The sequence below is a fragment of the Salmo salar genome, chromosome ssa06, assembly GCF_905237065.1.
Source record: "Salmo salar chromosome ssa06, Ssal_v3.1, whole genome shotgun sequence".
NCBI classification, from domain to species: Eukaryota; Metazoa; Chordata; class Actinopteri; order Salmoniformes; family Salmonidae; genus Salmo; species Salmo salar.
In genome coordinates this window covers 24,963,264-24,987,916 of record NC_059447.1, presented here as the reverse complement: position 1 = coordinate 24,987,916, position 24,653 = coordinate 24,963,264, and the positions used below count along the sequence as shown (strand labels likewise).

The 24,653-nt window shown below is 44.3% G+C and overlaps 1 protein-coding gene across 3 annotated transcripts in view; it reads left to right on the top strand.

The window, feature by feature from the left end:
• Positions 1-24,653, top strand: part of LOC106595870 (voltage-dependent T-type calcium channel subunit alpha-1I) — a 142,360-nt gene that overhangs the window by 41,091 nt on the left and 76,616 nt on the right. For all 3 annotated transcript variants that reach the window (XM_045720030.1, XM_045720029.1, XM_045720028.1), the window contains exons 4-6: positions 7,114-7,273; positions 21,190-21,532; positions 21,736-21,828. In XM_045720030.1, coding sequence (XP_045575986.1) covers positions 7,114-7,273; positions 21,190-21,532; positions 21,736-21,828 — 596 coding nt within the window. The remainder of the gene's footprint in view (positions 1-7,113; positions 7,274-21,189; positions 21,533-21,735; positions 21,829-24,653) is intronic.

Genomic DNA, 24,653 nt, shown 5'->3' with positions numbered 1-24,653 from the left:
CCTGTTGTTGTTGTCTTAGCTGATTAGCTGTTGTTGTCTTACCCGTTGTTGTCTTAGCTAGCTCTCCCAATCAACACCTGTGATTGCTTTATGCCTCGCTTTATGTCTCTCTCAAATGTCAATATGCCTTGTACACTGTTGTTTAGGATAGTTATCATTGTTTTAGTTTACTGCGGAGCCCCCGGTCCCACTCAACATGCCTCTGATACATCCTTTGTCCCACCTCCCACACATGCGGTGATCTCACCTAGCATAACTAGCCCGTCCAGAGATGCAACCTCTCTTATCATCACTCGGTGCCTGGGTTTACCTCCACTGTACCCGCATCCCCCGTACATTATGCCCTGAATCTATTCTACCACGCCCAGAAATCTGCTCCTTTTATTCTCTGTCCCCAACGCACTAGACGACCAGTTCTGATAGCCTTTAGCCGTACCCTCATCCTACACCTCCTCTGTTCCTCGGATGATGTGGAGGTTAACCCAGTGCCTGCGTGTCCCCAGGCACTCTCATTTGTTGACTTCTGTAACCGTAAAGGCCTTGGTTTCATGCATGTTAACATCAGAAGCCTCCTCCCTAAGTTTGTTTTACTCACTGCTTTAGCACACTCCACCAACCCTGATGTCCTTGCCGTGTCTGAATCCTGGCTTAGGAAGGCCATCAAAAATTGTGAGATTTCCATACCCAACTACAACATTTTCTATCAAGATAGAACTGCCAAAGGGGGAGGAGTTGCAATCTACTCCAAAGATAGCCTGCAAAGTTCTGTCCTACTTTCCAGGTCTATGCTCAAACAGTTCTAGCTTCTAATTTTAAAAATTAATCTCTCACAGAAATAAGTCTCTCACTGTTGCCGCCTGTTATAGACCCCCCTCAGCTCCCAGCTGTGCCCTGGACACCATATATGAATTGATTGCCCCCCATCTATCTTCAGAGTTCGTTCTGTTAGGCGACCTAAACTGGGATATGCTTAACACCCCACACTAGATGCCCTCAATCTCACACAAATTATGAAGGAACCCAGCTGGTACAACCCTGACCAACTTGCCCTCCAAGTACACCTCTGCTGTTTTCAATCAAGATCTCAGCGATCACTGCCTCATTGCCTGCATCTGCTAAGTGTCTGTGGTCAAACATCCATCCCTTATCCAATCAAATCAAATCAAATGTATTTATATAGCCCTTCTTACATCAGCTGATATATCAAAGTGCTGTACAGAAACCCAGCCTAAAACCCCAAACAGCAAGCAATGCAGGTGTAGAAGCACGGTGGCTAGGAAATGCTCCCTACAAAGGCCAAAACCTAGGAAGAAACCTAGAGAGGAACCAGGCTATGAGGGGTGGTCAGTCCTCTTCTGGCTGTGCCAGGTGGAGATTATAACAGAACATGGCCAAGATGTTCAAATGTTCAAAAATGACCAGCATGGTAAAATAACAGTAATCACAGTGAACAGGTCAGGGTTCCATAGCCGCAGGCAGAACAGTTGAAACTGGAGCAGCAGCACAGCCAGGTGGACTGGGGACAACAAGGAGTCATCATGCCAGGTGGTCCTGAGGCATGGTCCTAAGGCTCAGGTCCTCCGAGAGAGACAAAGAAAGAAAGAACTAGAGAGAGCATACTTAAATTCACACAGGACACAGGATAAGACAGGAGAAATACTCCAGATATAACAGACTGACCCTAGCCCCGACACATAAACTGCTGCAGCATAAATACTGGAGGCTGAGACAGGAGGGGTCAGGAGACACTGTGGCCCCATCCGATGATATCCCTGGACAGGGCCAAACAGGCAGGATATAACCCCACCCACTTTGCCAAAGCACAGCCCCCACACCACTAGAGGGAAATCTTCAACCACCAACTTACCATCCTGAGACAAGGCTGAGTATAGCCCACAAAGATCTCCGCCACGGCACAACCCAAGGGGGGGCGCCAACCCAGACAGGAAGACCACGTCAGTGACTCAACCCACTCAAGTGACGCACCACACCTAGGGACGGCATGGAAGAGCACCAGTAAGCCAGTGACTCGGCCCCTGTAATAGGGTTAGAGGCAGAGAATCCCAGTGGAGAGAGGGGAACCGGGCTAGACAGAGACAGCAAGGGCGGTTCGTTGCTCCAGTGCCTTTCCGTTAACCTTCACACTCCTGAGCCAGACTACACTCAATCATAGGACCTACTGAAGAGATGAGTCTTCAATAAAGACTTAAAGGTTTAGACCGAGTCTGCGTCTCTCACATGGGTAGGCAGACCATTCCATAAAAATGTAGCTCTATAGGAGAAAGCCCTGCCTCCAGCTGTTTGCTTAGAAATTCTAGGGACAATTAGGAGGCCTGCGTCTTGTGACCGTAGCGTACGTGTAGGTATGTACGGCAAGACCAAATCGGAAAGATGGGTAGGAGCAAGCCCATGTAATGCTTTGTAGGTTAGCAGTAAATCCTTGAAATCAGCCCTTGCCTTAACAGGAAGCCAGTGTAGGGTGGCTAGCACTGGAGTAATATGATTAGAACCTAATTTTTGGGTTCTAGTCAGGATTCTAGCAGCCGTATTTAGCACTAACTGAAGTTTATTTATTGCTTTATCCGGGTAGCCGGAAAGTAGAGCATTGCAGTAGTCTAACCTAGAAGTAACAAAAGCATGGATACATTTTTCTGCGTGAATTTTGGACAGAAAATTTCTGATTTTTGCAATGTTACGCAGATGGAAAAAAGCTGTCCTTGAAACAATCTTGATATGTTCATCAAAAGAGAGATCAGGGTCCAGAGTAATGCCGAGGTCCTTCACAGTTTTATTTGAGACGACTGTACAACCATCAAGATTAATTGTCAGATTCAACAGAAGATCTCTTTGTTTCTTGGGACCTAGAACAAGCATCTTTGTTTTGTCCGAGTTTAAAAGTAGAAAGTTTGCAGCCATCCACTTCCTTATGTCTGAAACACAGGCTTCCAGTGAGGGCAATTTTGGGGCTTCACCATGTTTCATTGAAATGTACAGCTGTGTGTCATCCGCATAGCAGTGAAAGTTAACATTATGTTTTTAAATGACATCCCCAAGAGGTAAAATATATAGTGAAAACAATAGTGGTCCTAAAACGGAACCTTGAGGAACACCGAAATTTACAGTTGATTTGTCAGAGGACAAACCATTCACAGAGACAAACTGATATCTTTCCGACAGATAAGATCTAAACCAGGCCGGAACTTGTCTGTGTAGAGCAATTTATGTTTCCAATCTCTCCAAAAGAATGTGGTGATCGATGGTATCAAAAGCAGCACTAAGGTCTAGGAGCACGAGGACATATGCAGAGCCTCGGTCTGACGCCATTAAAAGGTAATTTACCACCTTCACAAGTGCAGTCTCAGTGCTATGATGGGATCTAAAACCAGACTGAAGCATTTTGTATACATTGTTTGTCTTCTGGAAGCCAGTGAGTTGCTGCGCAACAGCTTTTTCAAAAAAATTTGAGAGGAATGGGAGATTCGATATAGGCCGAAAGTTTTTTATATTTTCTGGGTCAAGGTTTGGCTTTTTCAAGAGAGGTTTTATTACTGCCACTTTTAGTGAGTTTGGTACACATCCGGTGGATAGAGAGACGTTTATTATGTTCAACATAGGAGGGCCAAGCACAGGAAGCAGCTCTTTCAGTAGTTTAGTTGGAATAGGGTCCAGTATGCAGGTTTAGAGGCCATGATTATTTTCATCATTGTGTCAAGAGATATAGTACTAAAACACTTTAGTGTCTCCCTTGATCCTAGGTCCTGGCAGAGTTGTGCAGACTCAGGACAACTGAGCTTTGGAGGAATACACAGATTTAAAGAGGAGTCCATCATTTGCTTTCTAATTATCATGATCTTTTCCTCAAAGAAGTTCATGAATTTATTACTGCTGAAGTGAAAGCCATCCTCTCTCGGGGAATGCTGCTTTTTAGTTAGCTTTGCGACAGTACCAAAAATAAATGTAGGCAGTAATGTTCTTATTTTCCTCAATTAGGTTGGAAAAATAGGATGATCGAGCAGCAGTGAGGGCTCTTCGATACTGCACGGTACTGTCTTTCCAAGCTAGTCGGAAGACTTCCAGTTTGGTGTGGCGCCATTTCCGTTCCAATTTTCTGGAAGCTTGCTTCAGAGCTCGGGTATTTTCTGTAACCATGGAGCTAGTTTCTTATGACAAATGTTTTTAGTTTTTAGGGGTGCAACTGCATCTAGGGTATTGCGCAAGGTTAAATTGAGTTCCCCAGTTAGGTGGTTAACCGATTTTTGTCCTCTGACATCCTTGGGTAGGCAGAAGGAGTCTGGAAGGGCATCAAGGAATCTTTGGGTTGTCTGAGAATTTATAGCACGACTTTTGATGCTCCTTGGTTGAGGTCTGAGCAGATTATTTGTTGCGATTGCAAACATCACTGTCAAACGCTCCCTAAAACACTTCTGCGAGCAGGCCTTTCTAATCGACCTGGCCTAGGTATCCTGGAAGGATATTGACCTCATCCCGTCAGTCGAGGATGCCTGGTCGTTCTTTAAAAGTAATTTCCTCACCATCTTAAATAAGCATGCCCCTTCCAAAAATGTTGAACTAAGAACAGATATTGCCCTTGGTTCACTCCAGACCTGACTGCCCTCGAACAGCACAAAAACATCCTGTGGTGGACTGCACTAGCATCGAATAGTCCCAGCGATATGCAACTTTTCAGGGAAGTCAGGAACCAATACATGCAGTCAGTCAAGAAAATAAAGGCTAGCTTTTTCAAACAGAAATTTGCATCCTGTAGCTCTCACTCCAAATAGTTTTGGGACACTGTAAAGTCCATGGAGAATAAGAGCACCTCCTCCCAGCTGCCCACAGCACTGAGGCTAGGTAACACTGTCACCACCAAAAAATCCACGATAATCGAGAATTTCAATAAGCATTTCTCTACGGCTGGCCATGCTTTCCTCCTGGCTACCCCTACCCCGGCCAACAGCTCCGCACCCCCCACAGCTACCGGCCCAAGCCTCCCCAGCTTCTCCTTCACCCAAATTAAGATAGCAGATGTTCTGAAAGAGCTGCAAAACCTGGACCCGTACAAATCAGCTGGGCTAGAAAATCTGGACCCTCTCTTCCTAAAATTATCCGCCACCAATGTTGCAACCCCTATTACCAGTGTGTTCAACCTCTCTTTCGTATCGTCTGAGATCCCTAAAGATTGGAACGCTGCCGTGGTCATCCCCCTCTTCAAAGGGGGTGACACTCTAGACCCAAACTGTTATAGACCTATCTCCATCCTGCCCTGTCTTTCTAAAGTCTTCGATAGCCAAGTTAATAAACAGATCACTGACCATTTCGAATCCCACTGTACCTTCTCCGCTGTGCAATACAGTTTTCGAGCTGGTCACGGGTGCACCCCAACCACGCTCAAGGTACTAAACAATGTCATAACCGCCATCAATAAAAGACAGTACTGTGCAGCCGTCTTCATCGACCTGGCCAAGGCTTTCGACTCTGTCAATCACCGTATTCTTATCGGCAGACTCAACAGCCTTGGTTTCTCTAATGACTACCTAGCCTGGTTCACCAACTACTTCTCAGACAGAGTTCAGTGTGTGAAATCGGAGGGCCTATTGTCCGAACCTATGGCAGTCTCTATGGGGGTACCATATGGTTCAATTCTCGGGCCGACTCTTTTCTCTGTGTATATCAACGATGTCGCTCTTGCTGCGGGTGATTCCCTGATCCACCTCTATGCAGACAACACCATTCTGTATACATCTGGCCTTTCTTTGGACACTGTGTTAACTAACCTCCAAACGAGCTTCAATGCCATACAACACTCCTTCCGTGGCCTCCAACTGCTCTTAAATGCTAGTAAAACTAAATGCATGCTTTTCAACCGTTCGCTGCCCGCACCTGCCCGTCTGACGAGCATCATTACTCTGCACGGTTCTGACTTAGAATATGTGGACAACTACAAATACCTAGGTGTCTGGCTAGACTGTAAACTCTCCTTCCAGACTCATATTAAACATCTCCAATCCAAAATTAAAATCTAGAATCGGCTTCCTATTTCGCTACAAAGCCTCCTTTACTCACGCCGCCAAACATACCCTCGTAAAACTGACTATCCTACCGATCCTCGACTTCGGCGATGTCATTTACAAAATAGCTTCCAATACTCTACTCGGCAAACTGGATGCAGTCTATCACAGTGCCATCCGTTTTGTCACCAAAGCCCCATATACCACCCACCACTGCGACCTGTATGCTCTAATCGGCTGGCCCTCGCTACATATTCGTCACCAGACCCAGAGGCTCCAGGTCATCTATAAGTCTATGCTAGGTAAAGCTCCGCCTTATCTTAGCTCACTGGTCACGATAACAACAACCACCCGTAGCACGCGCTCCAGCAGGTATATCTCACTGGTCATCCCCAAAGCCAACACCTCCTTTGGTTGCCTTTCCTTCTAGTTCTCTGCTGCCAATGACTGGAACGAATTGCAAAAATCACTGAAGCTGGAGATATTTCCTTCACTAACTTTAAACATCAGCTATCTGAGCAGCTAACCGATCACTGCAGCTGTACATAGCCCATCCGTAAATAGCCCACCCAATCTACCTACCTCATCCCCATATTGTTTTTATTTACTTTTCTGCTCTTTTGCACAGCAGTATTTCTACTTGCACATCACCATCTGCTCATCTATCACTCCAGTGTTAATTTGCTAAATTGTAATTACTTCGCTACTTTGGCCTATTTATTGCATTACCTCCTCATGCCATTTGCACACACTGTATATAGACTTTCTTTTTTTTGTTCTATTGTGTTATTGGCTGTACGCTTGTTTATTCCATGTGTAACTCTGTGTTGTTTTTTGGAAGGCCTGAATGTCCTGTGTTCTGTGTCCATATGTTTTGTGTCTGTCTGTGTGTTTTAGATACTCTTGCTGTTACTACTCAACAATATTCTCATTTTATTTGTGTGTGTGTGTGTATTATAATGCATGTGTGTGTGTTTGGGTATTATAATGCGTGTGTGTGTGTGTGTGTGTGTGTGTGTGTGTGTGTGTGTGTGTGTGTGTGTGTGTGTGTGTGTGTGTGTGTGTGTGTGTGTGTGTGTGTATGATGCATGTGTGTATGTTTTAGGTATGCGTATCCTGGTGAATCTCCTCCTGGACACTCTGCCCATGCTGGGAAACGTCCTCCTGCTTTGTTTCTTCGTCTTCTTCATCTTCGGCATCATCGGAGTGCAGCTTTGGGCGGGATTACTGAGGAACCGATGCTACCTCGAGAAAAACTTCACCCTGTGAGTGACTGTGTGTGTGTGTGTGTGTGTGTGTGTGTGTGTGTGTGTGAGTGTGCGCATGCACATGTGTGTGTGCTCTCCTCGTGAGGTATAACCTGATTCAGAGGGGTGTCTGTGTTCCTGACAGTGTCTCCTTCCAGAGTGTGTGTTCTCTCTATGCTGACCTCAGCTTGTATTAATCATTGGTCTAATGCCAGAGAGAAAGAGGAGCAATATCCAATTTTTTATATTTTTTTATTAAACATTTATTTAACTAGGCAAGTCCTACGTGGCTGACTCTGTCCCTCAGTTAACCTGTAAACACTCCTATTTGGAAGTCACCTTTTCGAAAGGAGTAAGATAATGCTGAAACCCAATAGCCATGCCTTACTAACGTTAAACACCTTTTGCATAAATGGTGGACACTTTAAGCACTGCTAAGAGTGTGTAAATTTGGGTGGCTACTTTGAAGAATCTCAAATATAAAATATATTTATACTTGTTTAACACTTCTTTGGTTACTACATGATTCCATATTTGTTATTTCATAGTTTTTATGTCTTCACTATTATTCTACTATGTAGAAAATAGTCAAAATAAAGAATAACCCTGGAATGAGTACATGTGTCCAAACTTTTGACTGGTACTGTGTGATATATATATATATATATATATATATATATATATACACACAGTGAGGGAAAAAAGTATTTGATACCCTGCTGATTTTGTACGTTTGCCCACTGACAAAGAAATTATCAGTCTATAATTTTAATGGTAGGTTTATTTGAACAGTGAGAGACAGAATAACAACAAAAAAATCCAGAAAAACGCATCTCAAAAATGTTATAAAATTATTTGCATTTTAATGAGGGAAATAAGTATTTGACCCCTCTGCAAAACATGGCTTAGTACTTGGTGGCATAACCCTTGTTGGCAATTAGAGGTCAGACGTTTCTTGTAGTTGGCCACCAGGTTTGCACACATCTCAGGAGGGATTTTGTCCCACTCCTCTTTGAAGATCTTCTCTAAGTCATTAAGGTTTCGAGGCTGACGTTTGGCAACTCGAACCTTCAGCTCCCTCCACAGATTTTCTATGGGATTAAGGTCTGGAGACTGGCTAGGCCACTCCAGGACCTTAATGTACTTCTTCTTGAGCCACTCCTTTGTTGCCTTGGCCGTGTGTTTTGGGTCATTGTCATGCTGGAATACCCATCCACGACACATTTTCAATGCCCTGGCTGAGGGAAGGAGGTTCTCACCCAAGATTTGACGGTACATGGCCCTGTCCATCGTCCCTTTGATGCGGTGAAGTTGTCCTGTCCCCTTAGCAGAAAAACACCCCCAAAGCATAATGTTTCCACCTCCATGTTTGACGGTGGGGATGGTGTTCTTGGGGTCATAGGCAGCATTCCTCCTCCTCCAAACACGGCGAGTTGAGTTGATGCCAAAGAGCTCCATTTTGGTCTCATCTGACCACAACACTTTCACCCAGTTGTCCTCTGAATCATTCAGATGTTCATTGGCAAACTTCAGACGGGCATGATATGTGCTTTCTTGAGCAGGGGGACCTTGCGGGCGCTGCAGGATTTTTGCCCTTCACGGCGTAGTGTGTTACCAATTGTTTTCTTGGTGACTATGGTCACAGCTGCCTTGAGATCATTGACAAGATCCTCCCGTGTAATTCTGGGCTGATTCCTCACCGTTCTCATGATCATTGCAACTCCACGAGGTGAGATCTTGCAAGGAGCCCCAGGCCGTGGGAGATTGACAGTTCTTTTGTGTTTCTTCCATTTGCGAATAATCGCACCAACTGTTGTCACCTTCTCACCAAGCTGCTTGGCGATGGTCTTGTAGCCCATTCCAGCCTTGTGTAGGTCTACAATCTTGTCCCTGACATCCTTGGAGAGCTCTTTGTTCTTGGCCATGGTGGAGAGTTTGGAATCTGATTGATTGATTGCTTCTGTGGACAGGTGTCTTTTATACAGGTAACAAGCTGACATTAGGAGCACTCCCTTTAAGAGTGTGCTCCTAATCTCAGCTCGTTACCTGTATAAAAGACACCTGGGAGCCAGAAATCTTTCTGATTGAGAGGGGGTCAAATACTCATTAAAATGCAAATCATTTTATAACATTTTTGACATGCATTTTTCAGGATTTTTTTGTTGTTATTCTGTCTCTCACTGTTCAAATAAACCTACCATTAAAATTATAGGCTGATCATTTCTTTGTCATTGTGCAAACGTACAAAATCAGCAGGGGATCAAATACTTTTTTCCCTCACTGTATATATATATATGCAATTTATACTATATGTTTAGAATTTGTAAGTGCTTAAGATGCCGTTCTTTAATTATCTCATTAATGAGTTAAATGTGGCAGCTTTCAGATGGGAGCCTTAGCTTGTGTAGCAGGAAGCTCAGCTCAAGGATAGTATTAACTAATGCTAAGGGTTAGCCAGAGTGGTTGGATGCTTAATTGAAGGACCCTTGTGTATTAGCCAGGGAGTATGCTAATGGGGAGATGAGAGGTTGCAATGGGAGGTGGTTAGCTGGAGTAGCTGAATGTTACAGCGAGGGACAGCACACCTCTCCTGGTTTATCTACATCTCTCTCCTCTCCCTCTACTATCATTGCCCTCTCTCTCCACCTCTCTCCTGCTTTCTCCCCCTCTTTATCTTCCTCTCCTTTCTCACTCTCACTCTCCCTCCCTTTCATCTCCCTTCTTGCATTACCTTTCCTTGTCATTCTCTTTCTTCCCTCCCTTATTCACCTCTCTCTCTCCCCTGCTTTTTCTCCTTCAACCTAGCTACACCGACAGACTGCACGCATCTCCCTCCCTCCCACCCTCCCACCCTCCATCCCTGGCTGGCAGGTGTTTTCTCAGTGGCTTGCCGCTCTGTGCTGAGCCGTGCTGATGCATGCTGCATTGGGCTGTAGCTAGGCTCCTGGCGGTGGTTCACTTCTCATTCACGCTCCACTACCCCACAGCCTCCACTGTCTGACTGTAGGACTCCTCCTCCTCCACCGCCGTCTCTCCTTCTTTTTAATACCTCTCTCTCTCTCACACACAAATTCTTCCTGTTATACTGCCCCTCTCTCTTTCTTTAACTTTGTTGTACTTTCCATCATATTTCTCACTTTCTTTCTTTCTTTCCCTCTCTCTCGCTCTCTCTCTCTCGATACCATCACTGTGCATCTCTTTAAGGGTTTCATAATGCTTGTGCAATGTTGTGTGTTTGTGCCTGCTTGCGTGGTCCATGTGTGTGTCTGTCCCTCCGCCTGTCCATGTATGTGTGCATACTGTTACACAGGTCCATATATAAGTCACCTTCACTTCCCTTTAGCTTCAAATGAACAGGAAACAGTGCAGCCAGTCTGATCAGTTGACGGTCTCTGTGGTTATTGATCCTGCTGTGGTTCTCAGTATATCTGTGGTCTCTCTGTGGTCAAGGACAAAGACTTTATGTCAGCAGAATACAGCCTGGTATTGAGGAGGAGACAGAACAGACAGACTGGTGAAGGAATGACACCCAAAGGATATGAGCTGTTTACCCTTGGTCAATACAATACTAGAGCCCTAATGCTTTGCTCCTGAGGGGTGTCGTGTATATGTGTGACCTAAGTGTGACCTATGGGTGTGTGTGTGTGTGTGTCCGAGAACCCTTTTTCAGTCAGTTTCACATGTGACCTATAGGTGTGTTCCTTTCATGGTGAGAGAGAGAGAGAGAGAGAGAGAGAGAGAGAGAGAGAGAGAGAGAGAGAGAGAGAGAGAGAGAGAGAGAGAGAGAGAGTTTTTGAGTTTTTATAAAACCTTTATTTTCTACTCAAGTGTTAACATAAATAATGACATACTGTCTTTTCAGAAATGAAACACCAAATGTAATTCCTAAAAAAAAGAAAAAAATACACAAAAAATACTAAAATAACAAAAAAGAATTATAATAAAAAAACTAAAGAACATATACATTCAACTTATTTCTCCAACAAAAAATTGTTTCCCCTCCTCTACAAAACAAAGCGCTCCTTCGTATGCCCACTTCTCCTCAAACAATGGGAGATCTTTTACAGCTGAGTAGAACTCAAAATCCACTTTTATTCTTATTTTCACTAATCCTTTAAAAACACATCTTACATCCTGCCCATATCCCGTTTCTATCTTATGTTTCCTACTCAGAAAAATTGACATCTTTGCTTGTCCCAAAATAAAATTTAACAGTTGACATTTTCTTTTCTGTTGCTTTCTATATTGAAACCCCAAAATAAAACAGTGTTATTGAAAATCTCCCCTACAGCTTTAAACAAAGACTCCAGCATCTCCAAGAGAGGTTTTATCCTCTCACACTCCATAAAACAGTGAAAAATGGTTTCTCTTATATTACAAAAAGGACATCCATCTCCAACATCTGAATTAATAACAGATACAAAAGCATTAACTGCAATAATGCCATGCAAAACCCTCCATTGCATATCACCAGTACCCTTTTGTAACAGTGGCTTGTACAGTGCTCTCCATGCTGGCTTTACCTTGTCATCAATGCCCAATTTTACCCTCCATGGAGTGTCTTTTCTAGTTTTCAATTTATCTTTATTCAACACCTTGACACACCCCCTATATAAGTCTTTCCCATTCACCTCATCCAAACCCACCTCTTCCAACCCTCTCAAATCCAGTAATATCGCCTTTCTTTCTGACTCTGGGATATTTGGTGTAATCCCTAGTCTTGGAAATGAGACGTCTTCATCTTGTACCTTCTTCTTGTGGCTATGAAGCATATCCCACTCTTCTGCTGACAAAGCCTTCCTGCAGCTTCCCAGCAGTTGTCCTACCATCCTTTCCGACCTCACCCCCAAATGTTCAGCCACCCGTCTTCCATCCATTAAGGCGGGCCCAGCCATGGCCATTAACTGTTTTAAGGTGATGATTTTGCCCTTCACCAGAATCTTGGAAAAATGTGGAACAGCTGCAGTTGTGCAATCAAGTCTTGCCCCATACACCAGAGGTTCCTCCAACAGCCAATGCACTGACTCCGCTGAAGTTCTTCTGGACACCTTCATTATGCTCCACACCCTAAGAAGGCCTCTGTAAAACGGAGGTATTCCCTCCCTAGAAATCTGGCTACTATCAACCAAAAATAAAGCTTTCTTTAAACCTAATCCTCCAACCTGCTGTAATACAAGACCTGCCACCCCTCTCCAAACCACATTTTCCGGTCCATAAAGCAACCTTTGAATAAACTGCAACCGGAAAGTAGCAGCCCTACTAGCAAGATGTACAAGACCTTGTCCCCCCTCCTCTTTTGACAAATACAAAACACTTTGTGGAACCCAGTGATATTTATCCCAAAAGAAATCCACAATTATTGCCTGTATCTTAGCCAGAAGGCCAGATGGTGGTTCTAAAACTGACAACCGATGCCACAGTGCAGAAGCAATCACATTGTTAACTATAATAGTGCGCCCCCTATATGACATACGAGATAGCAACCAACGCCATTTCCTTATCCTCCCTTCCACCATTTCAACCACCCCAATCCAATTTTTTTCCATAGTCCCCTCATCTCCCAGGTACACTCCAAGATACTTAAAACCTCCCTTACACCATTCTACCCCCCCTGGCAAAGCCATGATCCCTCCAGACCATTCTCCAATCTGTAAAGCACAACTCTTTTCCCAATTTACCTTTGCAGAGGATATTCCCCTAAAACGATCAACCATTAGACTCAAACTATCCACCTCCGCTTGATTTTTCACTAAAACAACTACATCATCAGCATAGGCTGAGAGACGAATAGGAGGAATATCCTTTGAAAGGTACACCCCCTCAATGCGACTTCTAATGCTATTTAGTAGTGGCTCTATAGCAATGGCATATAACATTCCCGACAAAGAACATCCCTGCCTAATACCTCTACACACTTTAAAAGGAGCACTCAAACCACCGTTAACTTTCAATACACTTTCAATGTCACCATATCACCTCTATCATGGCAATAAAACCAGAGCTGAACCCAAACGCCTCCAAAGTGTGCCATAAATATTGATGTTCAACTCGGTCAAATGCCTTTTCCTGATCAATTGAAATTAGACCAGCATCCAACCCAATAGCCCTAGAGACGTCCAAAAATCACGAATCAGAGAAATGTTATCCCCTATCTGCCTGCCAGGAACACAGTAGGACTGGTCCGTATGTATGATTTGCCCCATCACCTCACTCAACCTGTTGGACAAAGCCTTTGACAGGATCTTATAATCAGTGCACAATAAAGCCACCGGCCTCCAGTTCTTCACCTCCCTAGGGTCACCCTTTTTGGGCAGTAGTGTGAGGACAGCCCTTCTGCAGCTTATTGGTAGTAACCCTCCGGTTAAACTATCATTAACTACTGCTAGCCAATCCTCTCCCAACATAGCCCAAAAAGACTTTAAAAAATCAACGGGAAGCCCATCAATGCTCTTTGTACTCACACTTGTAGAGCTCAGCATAGAACTCTACTGCCCTCTTTCTAATTTCACTAGGTCTAGTGAGCTCTTGTCCAACAGCTGATTTGAGACAATGAATAATTTTTCTTTGTCCATTCTTTTTCTCTAAACCAAAGAAAAATTTGGATGAGGCATCCATTTCAGAGATTCCCTGAAACTTACTTCTCACCAATGCCCCCTGTGCTCTGATACCCAGCAGGTCTGCCAATGCAGCTTTTTTCCTCTTGAGGGCCTGAGTGTGGCCTCGATCTCCTGTGGTCTCAACCAACGTCATGAGTTCCACTATTTCAGTCTCTAGGGCTTTCATTGATCTGGTGATATCCTTGGTGACATTCCTCGTGTATTGCTTACAGAATTGTTGAATCTGGATTTTCCCTATATCCCACCACTGTTGAAGGGATACAAAACTGGCCTTTTGAGACCTCCACCTCTCCCAGAAAAAACTAAAACATTTCCTGAAGTGAGCATCACTCAATAAAGTTATGTTAAAATGCCAGTATACGCTTTTAGGTTTTACATCGTTAATGAACACCACCTCTGTTACTAAACAATGATCAGAAAATCCCACTGGGGTTATCACACTTGATTTACAGACCTGAGATTGATGCTCAAAACAATAAAACCTATCTAACCTGGCCATAGAGATGGTGTTCTCTCTCACATGCACCCAGGTATACTGCCTTGTGCCTCCATGTTGACTCCGCCAAATATCACACAGTTCATTTGTTACAATGAGACGTTTTAAAAAAGTCCTTGAGGCTATATGAGGTTCTTTGTGATTTCTATCTAAATCACTGACTGTGCAGTTAAAATCCCCAGCAATAAATAAATAATCTTCATTGTTACATTTCTCAATGGAATTTGAAAATGTCTCTAAAAAGCATACCCTCTCAACTGCCACCACTGGGGCATATACATTTATCAGACACATAGTGATGTTTTCATACCTTACTCTAACTTTTAATAACCTCCCCTCAACTACCTCTTCAACCTCATATGACAAAGGCAAAAACCCTTTTGAGAACAAGATGGCCACACCCCCACTTTTTGAGTTTTTATGACTACACACCACTGTCCCCCCCCACTCCTGTTGCCACATAACTTCATTTTCCAAATTACTATGCGTTTCTTGTAGAAAAATTATGTCACTTCCCTTTCCCCTAATTAACTCATACACTATGGCTCTTTTTTTAACGTCTCTTGCCCCATTTACGTTTAAAGAAGAAATCTTAAAACTGCTCATGGATGAAAAAAAAATACAGAGGAAGACCCAGAAACCACATCTCTTTACATACTTAAAGTTGCGATTGAACTCTTTCATTTTCTTTAGAATTTACATCACTTATCACTCTCGTGACCACTTTCTTGAGTCTAGCAATTTCAGGGCTTGTCAAACCTCCCCCTGTTATTTTTGACATCAGAAACTTTGCTGATTCAATAAACAATTCACTTTCAGGGAAAAAATCTGTTACATTGTAATACTGCATATATTTCTTCCCTTTTGTCAACTTCAGAAATTGACGTACCTTCTCAATCCCATACCTCCCTTCCACCCCATTTATCTCACTATTTTGTTGTGACGCGTCAGATGACTCACTCTCGCTATCCCCCCCAGAAGAAAACTCCATCTCTACAACCTGTTTATCTTCAAGTGAATTATTAATCTCTACCTTCCTCTTGGAATTAGACCCTTCACCACCCCTTACATTCTTCCTCTTACTCCTCGGTACTTTGAAAACAGCTGCTTCCTTTTCCATTATTCCAATCTCCTCTTGACCTCCAATTTCATTTTCCAGCACCACCTCAGCGACGGCAGTCGCAATCTCACCGACTGTTTCCCCTCCCTCTTTGTTCTGATCTACCACAATTACCCCCGTATCCACAATGCCTTCCTCTCCTACTTTTCCTACCACATCTGCCCACCTTCTCCCTTCCCCTGCACCCTTAGCATGTTCATCCCTTCGCGGTGGTGCGTTAGCTGCACCGGCACTAGAGCTGCTACCGGGCTCTGCGTGCTCATTCTCGGGACAATTACGCACCAAATGCCCCTCTCTTCCACAGCCAAAGCATTTCATTGATTCAGTAGAAGCGTAGAAGACATAATCAAATCCATCAATCTTAAAACTGAATGCTAAATTCAGTTCATCAGTGTCCTTTTTTAAAATCATATGCACTTGTCTCCTATGAGACACAACATTTTTCAGCAACGGAGATTTGCATCCAAAAAGAACCTTCTTTATTGTTGATACAATTTGACCATGACGAGATAACTCTCGCTCCAACACTTCATCTCTAACAAATGGCGGCACGTTAGAAAGTATAACTTTCTTTGCCGGATTCATAAGCGGAAATACCGGTGTCTGTGTCTCCCGCAACACAACACCACTCTCAGCTATCGTATTCACCTTTTCAATGGAATCTAAGAATATCACTACAGCGCTATTCATCCTTGAGGCTGATTTGATACTATCACACCCAATGATAGCACCCACTGCCAAGCTACATTCTTCCACTGAACACCCGGCCGCAGCAGGAATCTTTACTCCATGTCGCCGACTAAGTTTTTCAAACTCCAAACTTCCACGAGTGGCCATTGCAACCAGCCCCACCCGCTGGTTGTGCCCTCGCGAAAACCAACCTCAACGATCCCACCACCCCTATACGTGCTTAGTGATATTTAGACAAGATACCCTTAAAACAACTAAACTAATCAAACACACATATATATATATATATATATATATACACACCAAAACCCAATAGAGTGAAGATAATTCGTCGCTCTCACAATCACTCCTGCTTCACGACTTACTCCCAGCATGCACTCCAACGAGAGAGAGAGAGAGAGAGAGAGAGAGAGTTTGAGTTTTTATAAAACCTTTACTTTATACTCAAGTTAACATAAATAATGGCACACTGTCTTTTCAGAAATGAAACAACAAATGTAATTCACAAAAAAAAAAATATAAAAAAATACAAATACAAAAGAACATATACATTCAAGTTATTTCATCAACAAAAAATTGTTTCCCCTCCTCTACAAAACAAAGCGCTCCTTCGTATGCCCACTTCTCCTCAAACAATGGGAGACCTTTTACAGCTGAGAAGACTTACTTTCACTAATCCTTTGCAAACACATCTTACCTCCTGCCCATATCCCGTTTCTATCTTATATTTCCTACTCAGAAAAATGGACATCTTAGCTTGTCCCCCCCCAAAAATTAAACAGTTGACATTTTCTTTTCTGTTGCTTACTATATTGAAACCCCAAAATAAAAACAGTGTTATTGAAAATCTCCCCTACAGCTTTAAACAAAGACTCCAGCATTTCCAGAAGGTGACTGTTGACCCAGGGTTTAGTGTTCCCTCAGCAGTAGATGACTGTTGACCCAGGGTTTAGAGTATTCCCTCAGCAGTAGAAGGTAACTGTTGACCCAGGGTTTAGAGTGTTCCCTCAGCAGCAGTAGGTGACTGTTGACCCAGGATTTAGAGTATTCCCTCAGCAGTAGAAGGTGACTGTTGACCCAGGGTTTAGAGTATTCCCTCAGCAGTAGAAGGTGACTGTTGACCCAGGGTTTAGAGTATTCCCTCAGCAGTAGAAGGTGACTGTTGACCCAGGGTTTAGAGTATTCCCTCAGCAGCAGTAGGTGACTGTTGACCCAGGGTTTAGAGTGTTCCCTCAGCAGTAAAAGGTGACTGTTGACCCAGGGTTTAGAGTGTTCCCTCAGCAGTAGGTGACTGTTGACCCAGGATTTAGAGTGTTCCCTCAGCAGTAGAAGGTGACTGTTGACCCAGGGTTTAGAGTATTCCCTCAGCAGTAGAAGGTAACTGTTGACCCAGGGTTTAGAGTATTCCCTCAGCAGTAGAAGGTGACTGTTGACCCAGGGTTTAGAGTATTCCCTCAGCAGTAGAAGGTGACTGTTGACCCAGGGTTTAGAGTATTCCCTCAGCAGTAGTAGGTGACTGTTGACCCAGGGTTTAGAGTGTTCCCTCAGCAGTAAAAGGTGACTGTTGACCCAGGGTTTAGAGTGTTCCCTCAGCAGTAGGTGACTGTTGACCCAGGGTTTAGAGTGTTCCCTCAGCAGTAGAAGGTGACTGTTGACCCAGGGTTTAGAGTATTCCCTCAGCAGTAGAAGGTAACTGTTGACCCAGGGTTTAGAGTATTCCCTCAGCAGTAGAAGGTGACTGTTGACCCAGGGTTTAGAGTATTCCCTCAGCAGTAGAAGATGACTGTTGACCCAGGGTTTAGAGTGTTCCCTCAGCAGTAGTAGGTGACTGTTGACCCAGGGTTTAGAGTATTCCCTCAGCAGTAGTAGGTGACTGTTGACCCAGGGTTTAGAGTATTCCCTCAGCAGTAGAAGGTGACTGTTGACCCAGGGTTTAGAGTATTCCCTCAGCAGTAGAAGGTGACTGTTGACCCAGGGTTTAGAGTATTCCCTCAGCAGTAGAAGGTGACTGTTGACCCAGGGTTTAGAGTATTCCCTCAGCAGCAGTAGGTGACTGTTGACCCAGGGTTTAGAGTGTTCCCTCAGCAGTAAAGGTGACTGTTGACCCAGGGTTTAGAGTGTTCCCTCAGCAGCAGGTGACTGTTGACCCAGGGTTTAGAGTGTTCCCTCAGCAGTAGAAGGTGACTGTTGACCCAGGGTTTAGAGTATTCCCTCAGCAGTAGAAGGTGACTGTTGACCCAGGGCTTAGAGTATTCCCTCAGCAGTAGAAGGTGACTGTTGACCCAGGGTTTAGAGTATTCCCTCAGCAGTAGAAGGTGACTGTTGACCCAGGGTTTAGAGTATTCCCTCAGCAGTAGAAGGTGACTGTTGACCCAGGGTTTAGAGTATTCCCTCAGCAGTAGAAGGTGACTGTTGACCCAGGGTTTAGAGTATTCCCTCTCATACACTATGGCTTTTTTTTTGAATGTCTCTTGCCCCATTTACGTTTAAAGAAGAAATCTTAAAACTGCTCATGGGTGATAAAAAAATACAGAGGAAGACCCAGAAACCACATCTCTTTACAGAGTTAAAACTGCGACTGAACTCTTTCATTTTCTTTTGAATTTACATCACTTATCACTCTCGCGACCACTTTCTTGAGTCTAGCAATTTCAGGGCTTGTCAAACCTCCCCCTGTTATTTTTGACATCATAAACTTTGCTGAATCAATAAACAATTCGCTTTCAGGGAAAAAATCTGTTACATTGTAATCCTGCATATATTTCTTCCCTTTTGTCAACTTCAGAAATTGACGTACCTTCTCAATCCCATATCTCCCTTCCACCCCATTTATCTCACTATTTTGTTGTGACGCCTCAGATGACTTACTCTCGCTATCCTCCCCAGAAGAAAACTCCACCATCTCTACAACCTGTTTATCTTCAAGTGATTTATCAATCTCTACCTTCCTCTTGGAATTAGACCCTTCACCACCCCTTTCATTCTTCCTCTTACTCCTCGGTACTTTGAAAACAGCTGCTTCCTTTTCCATTATTTCAATCTCCTCTTGACCTCCAATTTCATTTTCCAGCACCACCTCAGCGACGGCAATCGCAATCTCACCGACTGTTTCCCCTCCCTCTTTGTTCTGATCTACCACAATTGCCCCCGTATCCACACTGCCTTCCTCTCCTACTTTTCCTACCACATCTGCCCACCTTCTCCCTTCCCCTGCACCCTTAGCATGTTCATCCCTTCGCGGTGGTGCGTTAGCTGCACCAGCACTAGAGCTGCTACCGGGCTCTGCGTGCTAATTCTCGGGACAATTACGCACCAAATGCCCCTCTCTTCCACAGCCAAAGCATTTCATTGATTCAGTAGAAGCGTAGAAGACATAATCAAATCCATCAATCTTAAAACTGAATGCTAAATTCAGTTCATCAGTGTCCTTTTTTAAAATCATATGCACTTGTCTCCTATGAGACACGACATGTTTCAGCAACGGAGATTTACATCCAAAAAGAACCTTCTTTATTGTTGATACAATTTGACCATGACGAGATAACTCTCGCTCCAACACTTCATCTCTAACAAATGGTGGCACGTTAGAAAGTATAACTTTCTTTGCCGGATTCATAAGCGGAAATACCGGTGTCTGTGTCTCCCGCAACACAACACCACTCTCAGCTATCGTATTCACCTTTTCAATGGAATCTAAGAATATCACTACAGCGCTATTCATCCTTGAGGCTGATTTGATACTATCATACCCAATGATAGCACCCACTGCCAAGCTACATTCTTCCACTGAACACCCGGCCGCAGCAGGAATCTTTACTCCATGTCGCCGACTAAGTTTTTCAAACTCCAAACTTCCGCGAGTGGCCATTGCAACCAGCCCCACCCGCTGGTTGTGCCCTCGCGAAAACCAACCTCAACGATGCCACCACCCCTATACGTGCTTAGTGATATTTAGACAAGATACCCTTAAAACAACTAAACTAATCAACATATATATATACACACCAATATATACACACCAAAACCCAATAGAGTGAAGATAATTCCAGTCGCTCTCACAATCACTCCTGCTTCACGACTCACTCCCAGCATGCACTCCAGAGAGAGAGAGAGAGAGAGAGAGAGAGAGAGAGAGAGAGAGAGAGAGAGAGAGAGAGAGAGAGAGAGAGAGAGAGAGAGAGAGAGAGAGAGAGAGAGAGAGAGAGAGAGAGAGAGAGAGAGAGAGAGAGAGAGAGAGAGAGAGAGAGAGAGAGAGAGAGAGAGAGAGAGAGAGAGAGAGAGAGAGAGAGAGAGAGAGAGAGAGAGAGAGAGAGAGAGAGAGAGAGAGAGAGAGAGAGAGAGAGAGAGACAGACAGACAGACAGACAGACAGACAGAAGAGACAGAGAGAGAGACAGACAGACAGACAGACAGACAGACAGACAGACAGACAGACAGACAGACAGACAGACAGACAGACAGACAGACAGACAGACAGACAGACAGACAGACAGACAGACAGACAGACAGACAGACAGACAGACAGACAGACAGACAGCTCTCATATAGAGGAAACACACATAAAATGGAAATGACTAGTTCCACTTCAACTCATGGTAATCATTTAAAGTCTGGTTTGGTATTTGTACACAATCTAAATCACCTGCCCGGGCACTCAGATTGCAGAAGTGTGTGAACGGCATGTTTAAAAACTCTGGTGGTGAGGAATATGATACTCCAAGAATTGGGTTTGTGGCGAACCGGAGTCTGCTCAAGTGAGTAAATGAGCCCTACGCACTTCTGCTCCCCCTACTCTGTCTTCCTGTTTCTGCTAGTATCCTGTGGTAAAAATAGTAAAAATACATGAGGAGTTCAGAATTGGGTAAGTGTGTGCGTGCCTGTGGCGTGTTAATGTGTGTGTGTGCAGCCGTGCATGTGTGTGTGCATACATCTTTGTGTGCTTACGTGTGTGTGTGTGTGATCACACATGCATGTTTATAACACACTCTTTCTCTCTCTCTTCCCCCTCCCAGTTCGTCAGGTCTGACCCTGCCCGCCCCGTACTACCAGCCGGAGGAGGATGACGAGCGCCCCTTCATCTGCTCTCTGGCTCAGGATAACGGGATCATGTCGTGTGGTGACGTCCCGGCCCGGAGGGAGGGGGGAAGGACCTGCTGTCTGGACAGGGAGGATGCCTACCACCGCCAGTCCCTGGGGCTCATCCCTGAACCACTAGTCAACGGTTCAGCCAGTGCAGTGGGTCTCTGTATCAACTGGAACCAGTACTATACTAGATGCCATACTGGACATAGTAATCCACACAAGGGGGCGATCAACTTCGATAACATCGTATACGCCTGGATTGTTATCTTCCAGGTAGGAGGGGATGGGGGGAGGGGAGAGGGGAGAGGGGAGGGGATGGGGAGAGGGGAGTGAATGGGGAGAGGGGAGAGGATGGGGAGGTGGATGGAGAGGTAGGGGATGGGGAGGAAGGGGTGAACACACACACACACACACACACACACACACACACACACACACACACACAAACCCTCAGCTGCTTGTGTATCTGTCTCCAGGTGATCACCCTGGAAGGCTGGGTAGAGATCATGTACTATGTAATGGATGCTCACTCCTTCTACAACTTCATCTACTTCATCTTCCTCATCATCGTAAGTACACTACACACACCAACATCATGCAATCACAACAAATCTGTACTGTGTTTTGTCAATCAGTCTGTAACTGGGCTTCCACCACAAAACAACGCCCTGCTTCCACCACAAAACAACGCCCTGTTAGGTTTGCAAAATTCTGATGACAGGAAGCAGGAAATCAGGAATCCTGTAACCAGGATTCCAGGCTAACCTATAAGAAATGTGGGAAAGTTACCAGAATGTTGCAACCCTACACCCTATATGTTAAGAGATTGATTGAGATAGTTTGCTTTGCTTTGCTTTTATTTATACGCAAAACTGGCCTTCAGTGTATATGGGCAAAGATCCTCCAACTGAAACATGAGGAGGTAGTGTGAAACACTCTTTCCACTCTGGCTTTGTAAGTGATTCTTCTTTCCCTCCGAGGTCTCATCTCCTGGCCCTCCTAATGCTCCTATGGGGCTGGTTTCTGACTGGCAGATTTCAGTGTTAATAGACGTGTAAAATCAGACCGTAAGATGCATGGTTTCCAGAATCAATGGCCGGGTAGACAGTAAAGTGAATTTATCTGAGGCTTAATCTCTGTAATGGATGTGAGAGCAAAGAGGGGGCTGAAAGTTTGGCCCCGCCTCCTATTCCTTCTTACTTTATTGGCGGCCATGTTTTATGAAGATGGAGAAACACTGGTGAGTACGCCTGAAGATGGAGAAACACTGGTGAATACGCCTGAAGATGGAGAAACACTGGTGAATACACCTGAAGATGGAGAAACACTGGTGAATACGCCTGAAGATGGAGAAACACTGGTGAATACACCTGAAGATGGAGAAACACTGGTGAATACACCTGAAGATGGAGAAACACTGGTGAATACGCCTGAACATGGAGAAACACTGGTGAATACACCTGAAGATGGAGAAACACTGGTGAATACGCCTGAACATGGAGAAACACATGACCGTTTTAGAATATCTGGTGGAGGGAGATTATGGAGAGAGAAGGGAAAAGAGGGAGAGGAGGCAGAGGAGGGGGAGAGATGGAGAGGAGGAGAGAGATACAGTATAAAGAGTGAGAATGAAGGAAAGAGAGGGATGAATGAGCGATATGAAGAAAGAGTTTGAGAGACAAATGTAGAGAGAGAAGGAGGGATGAGGATATAAGATAAAACAGAAAGAGAAGTATGAAAAGAGAGAGATGAGAAGAGAGGAGGGTGTCTAGCCTGCATACTTCAGAGAGAAACAGGTTGAGATGTCTCGGTCTCTGCGGGCGTCAGGTTGCTCTGTGGCACCCGGCGGCCATTTTAATCCGCGCCTCGCGGCGTGCCGTCTGACTAGCGATAGGTCTTAATCCGGTTTGGGTCACAGCGAGTGACCGAATTAGCATTAGCGTTTAATTAGGGACGATCAGAGCGGTGGGCTCCCGTCGCGAGTGTGTGACACATATGCAGTGCACACACACGTCTACCCACACACACATACTTGTGATCCTAACAGAGAGACATGCTGTCCCCAAGATGATGCCATGTCATCATGTGTTCATATCCCAGCATGCATTGCCAGACGGCCCTCTGAGGACTCGGAGGAAGTGACTGCTGTGAATTATGGGTAATTATTTGAAGGAAAGGAGATGAGATCATATACGGTGTTCACATTCTCAAATAAGCTTGTGAGGGAAACATAATTGTGATTCATCAGTAATACTATACAGTTAGACTAGGGGCTCCCGAGTGGCGCAGTGGTCTAAGGCACTGCATCTCAGTGCTAGAGGTGTCACTACACACCCTGGTTTGAGTCCAGGCTGTATCACAACCGGCTGTGTTTGGGAGTCCCATAGGGCGGAGCACAATTCGCCCAGCATCGTCATGGGTTAGGCTTTGACCGGGGTAGGCCGTCATTGTAAATAACAATTTGTTCTTAACTGACTTGCCTGGTTAAATTAAAGAAAGACTGTTATTGGTTAGCTTTTTGAGAGGACAGTCATAAACCTGTTGGGCTCATGCTCTTATCTTTACAACTACAGAGCAGCTCCTCTCCAGACCCTCCCCTCTATCAACACATTCACATTATTACCATGCAGTGACCCCTCAATGTCATCACCACCAACAGGAGCAGGGGATCTTTTCTAGTCTCTTGAGTTTATGTTCAATTCAATCAAACCAGCATTGCAGTAGCTCGTTTTGAATGGTTAAATAAAATCATGGAATAGTTTGGGTTTCTGTAAAACTTACTAATGCAAAGAGGTAGACAAAGAGGTAGACTCCTTTCACAGGTACAGTTGAAGTCGGAAGTTTACATACATTTAGGTTGGAGTCCTTAGAACTCGTTTTTCAACCGCTCCACAAATTTCATGTTAACAAACTATAGTTTTAGCAAGTCGGTTAGGACATCTACTTTGTGCATGACACAAGTCATTTTTACAACAATTGTTTACAGACAGATTATTTCACTTATAATTCACTGTATCACAATTCCAGTGGGTCAGAAGTTTACATACACTAAATTGACTGTGCCTTTAAACAGCTTGGAAAATTCCAGAAAATTATGTCATGGCTTTAGAAGCTTCTGATAGGCTAATAGACATCATTTGAGTCAATTGGAGGTGTACCTGTGGATGTATTTCAAGGCCTACCTTCAATCTCAGTGCCTCTTTGCTTGACATCATAGGAAAATCTAAAGAAATCAGCCAAGACCTCAGAAAAAAATGTCTAGACCTCCACAAGTCTGGTTCATACTTGGTAGAAATGTCCAAATGCCTGAAGATACCACGTTCATCTGTACAAACAATAGTACGCAAGTTTAAACAACATGGGACCACACAGCCATCATCCCGCTCAGGAGGGA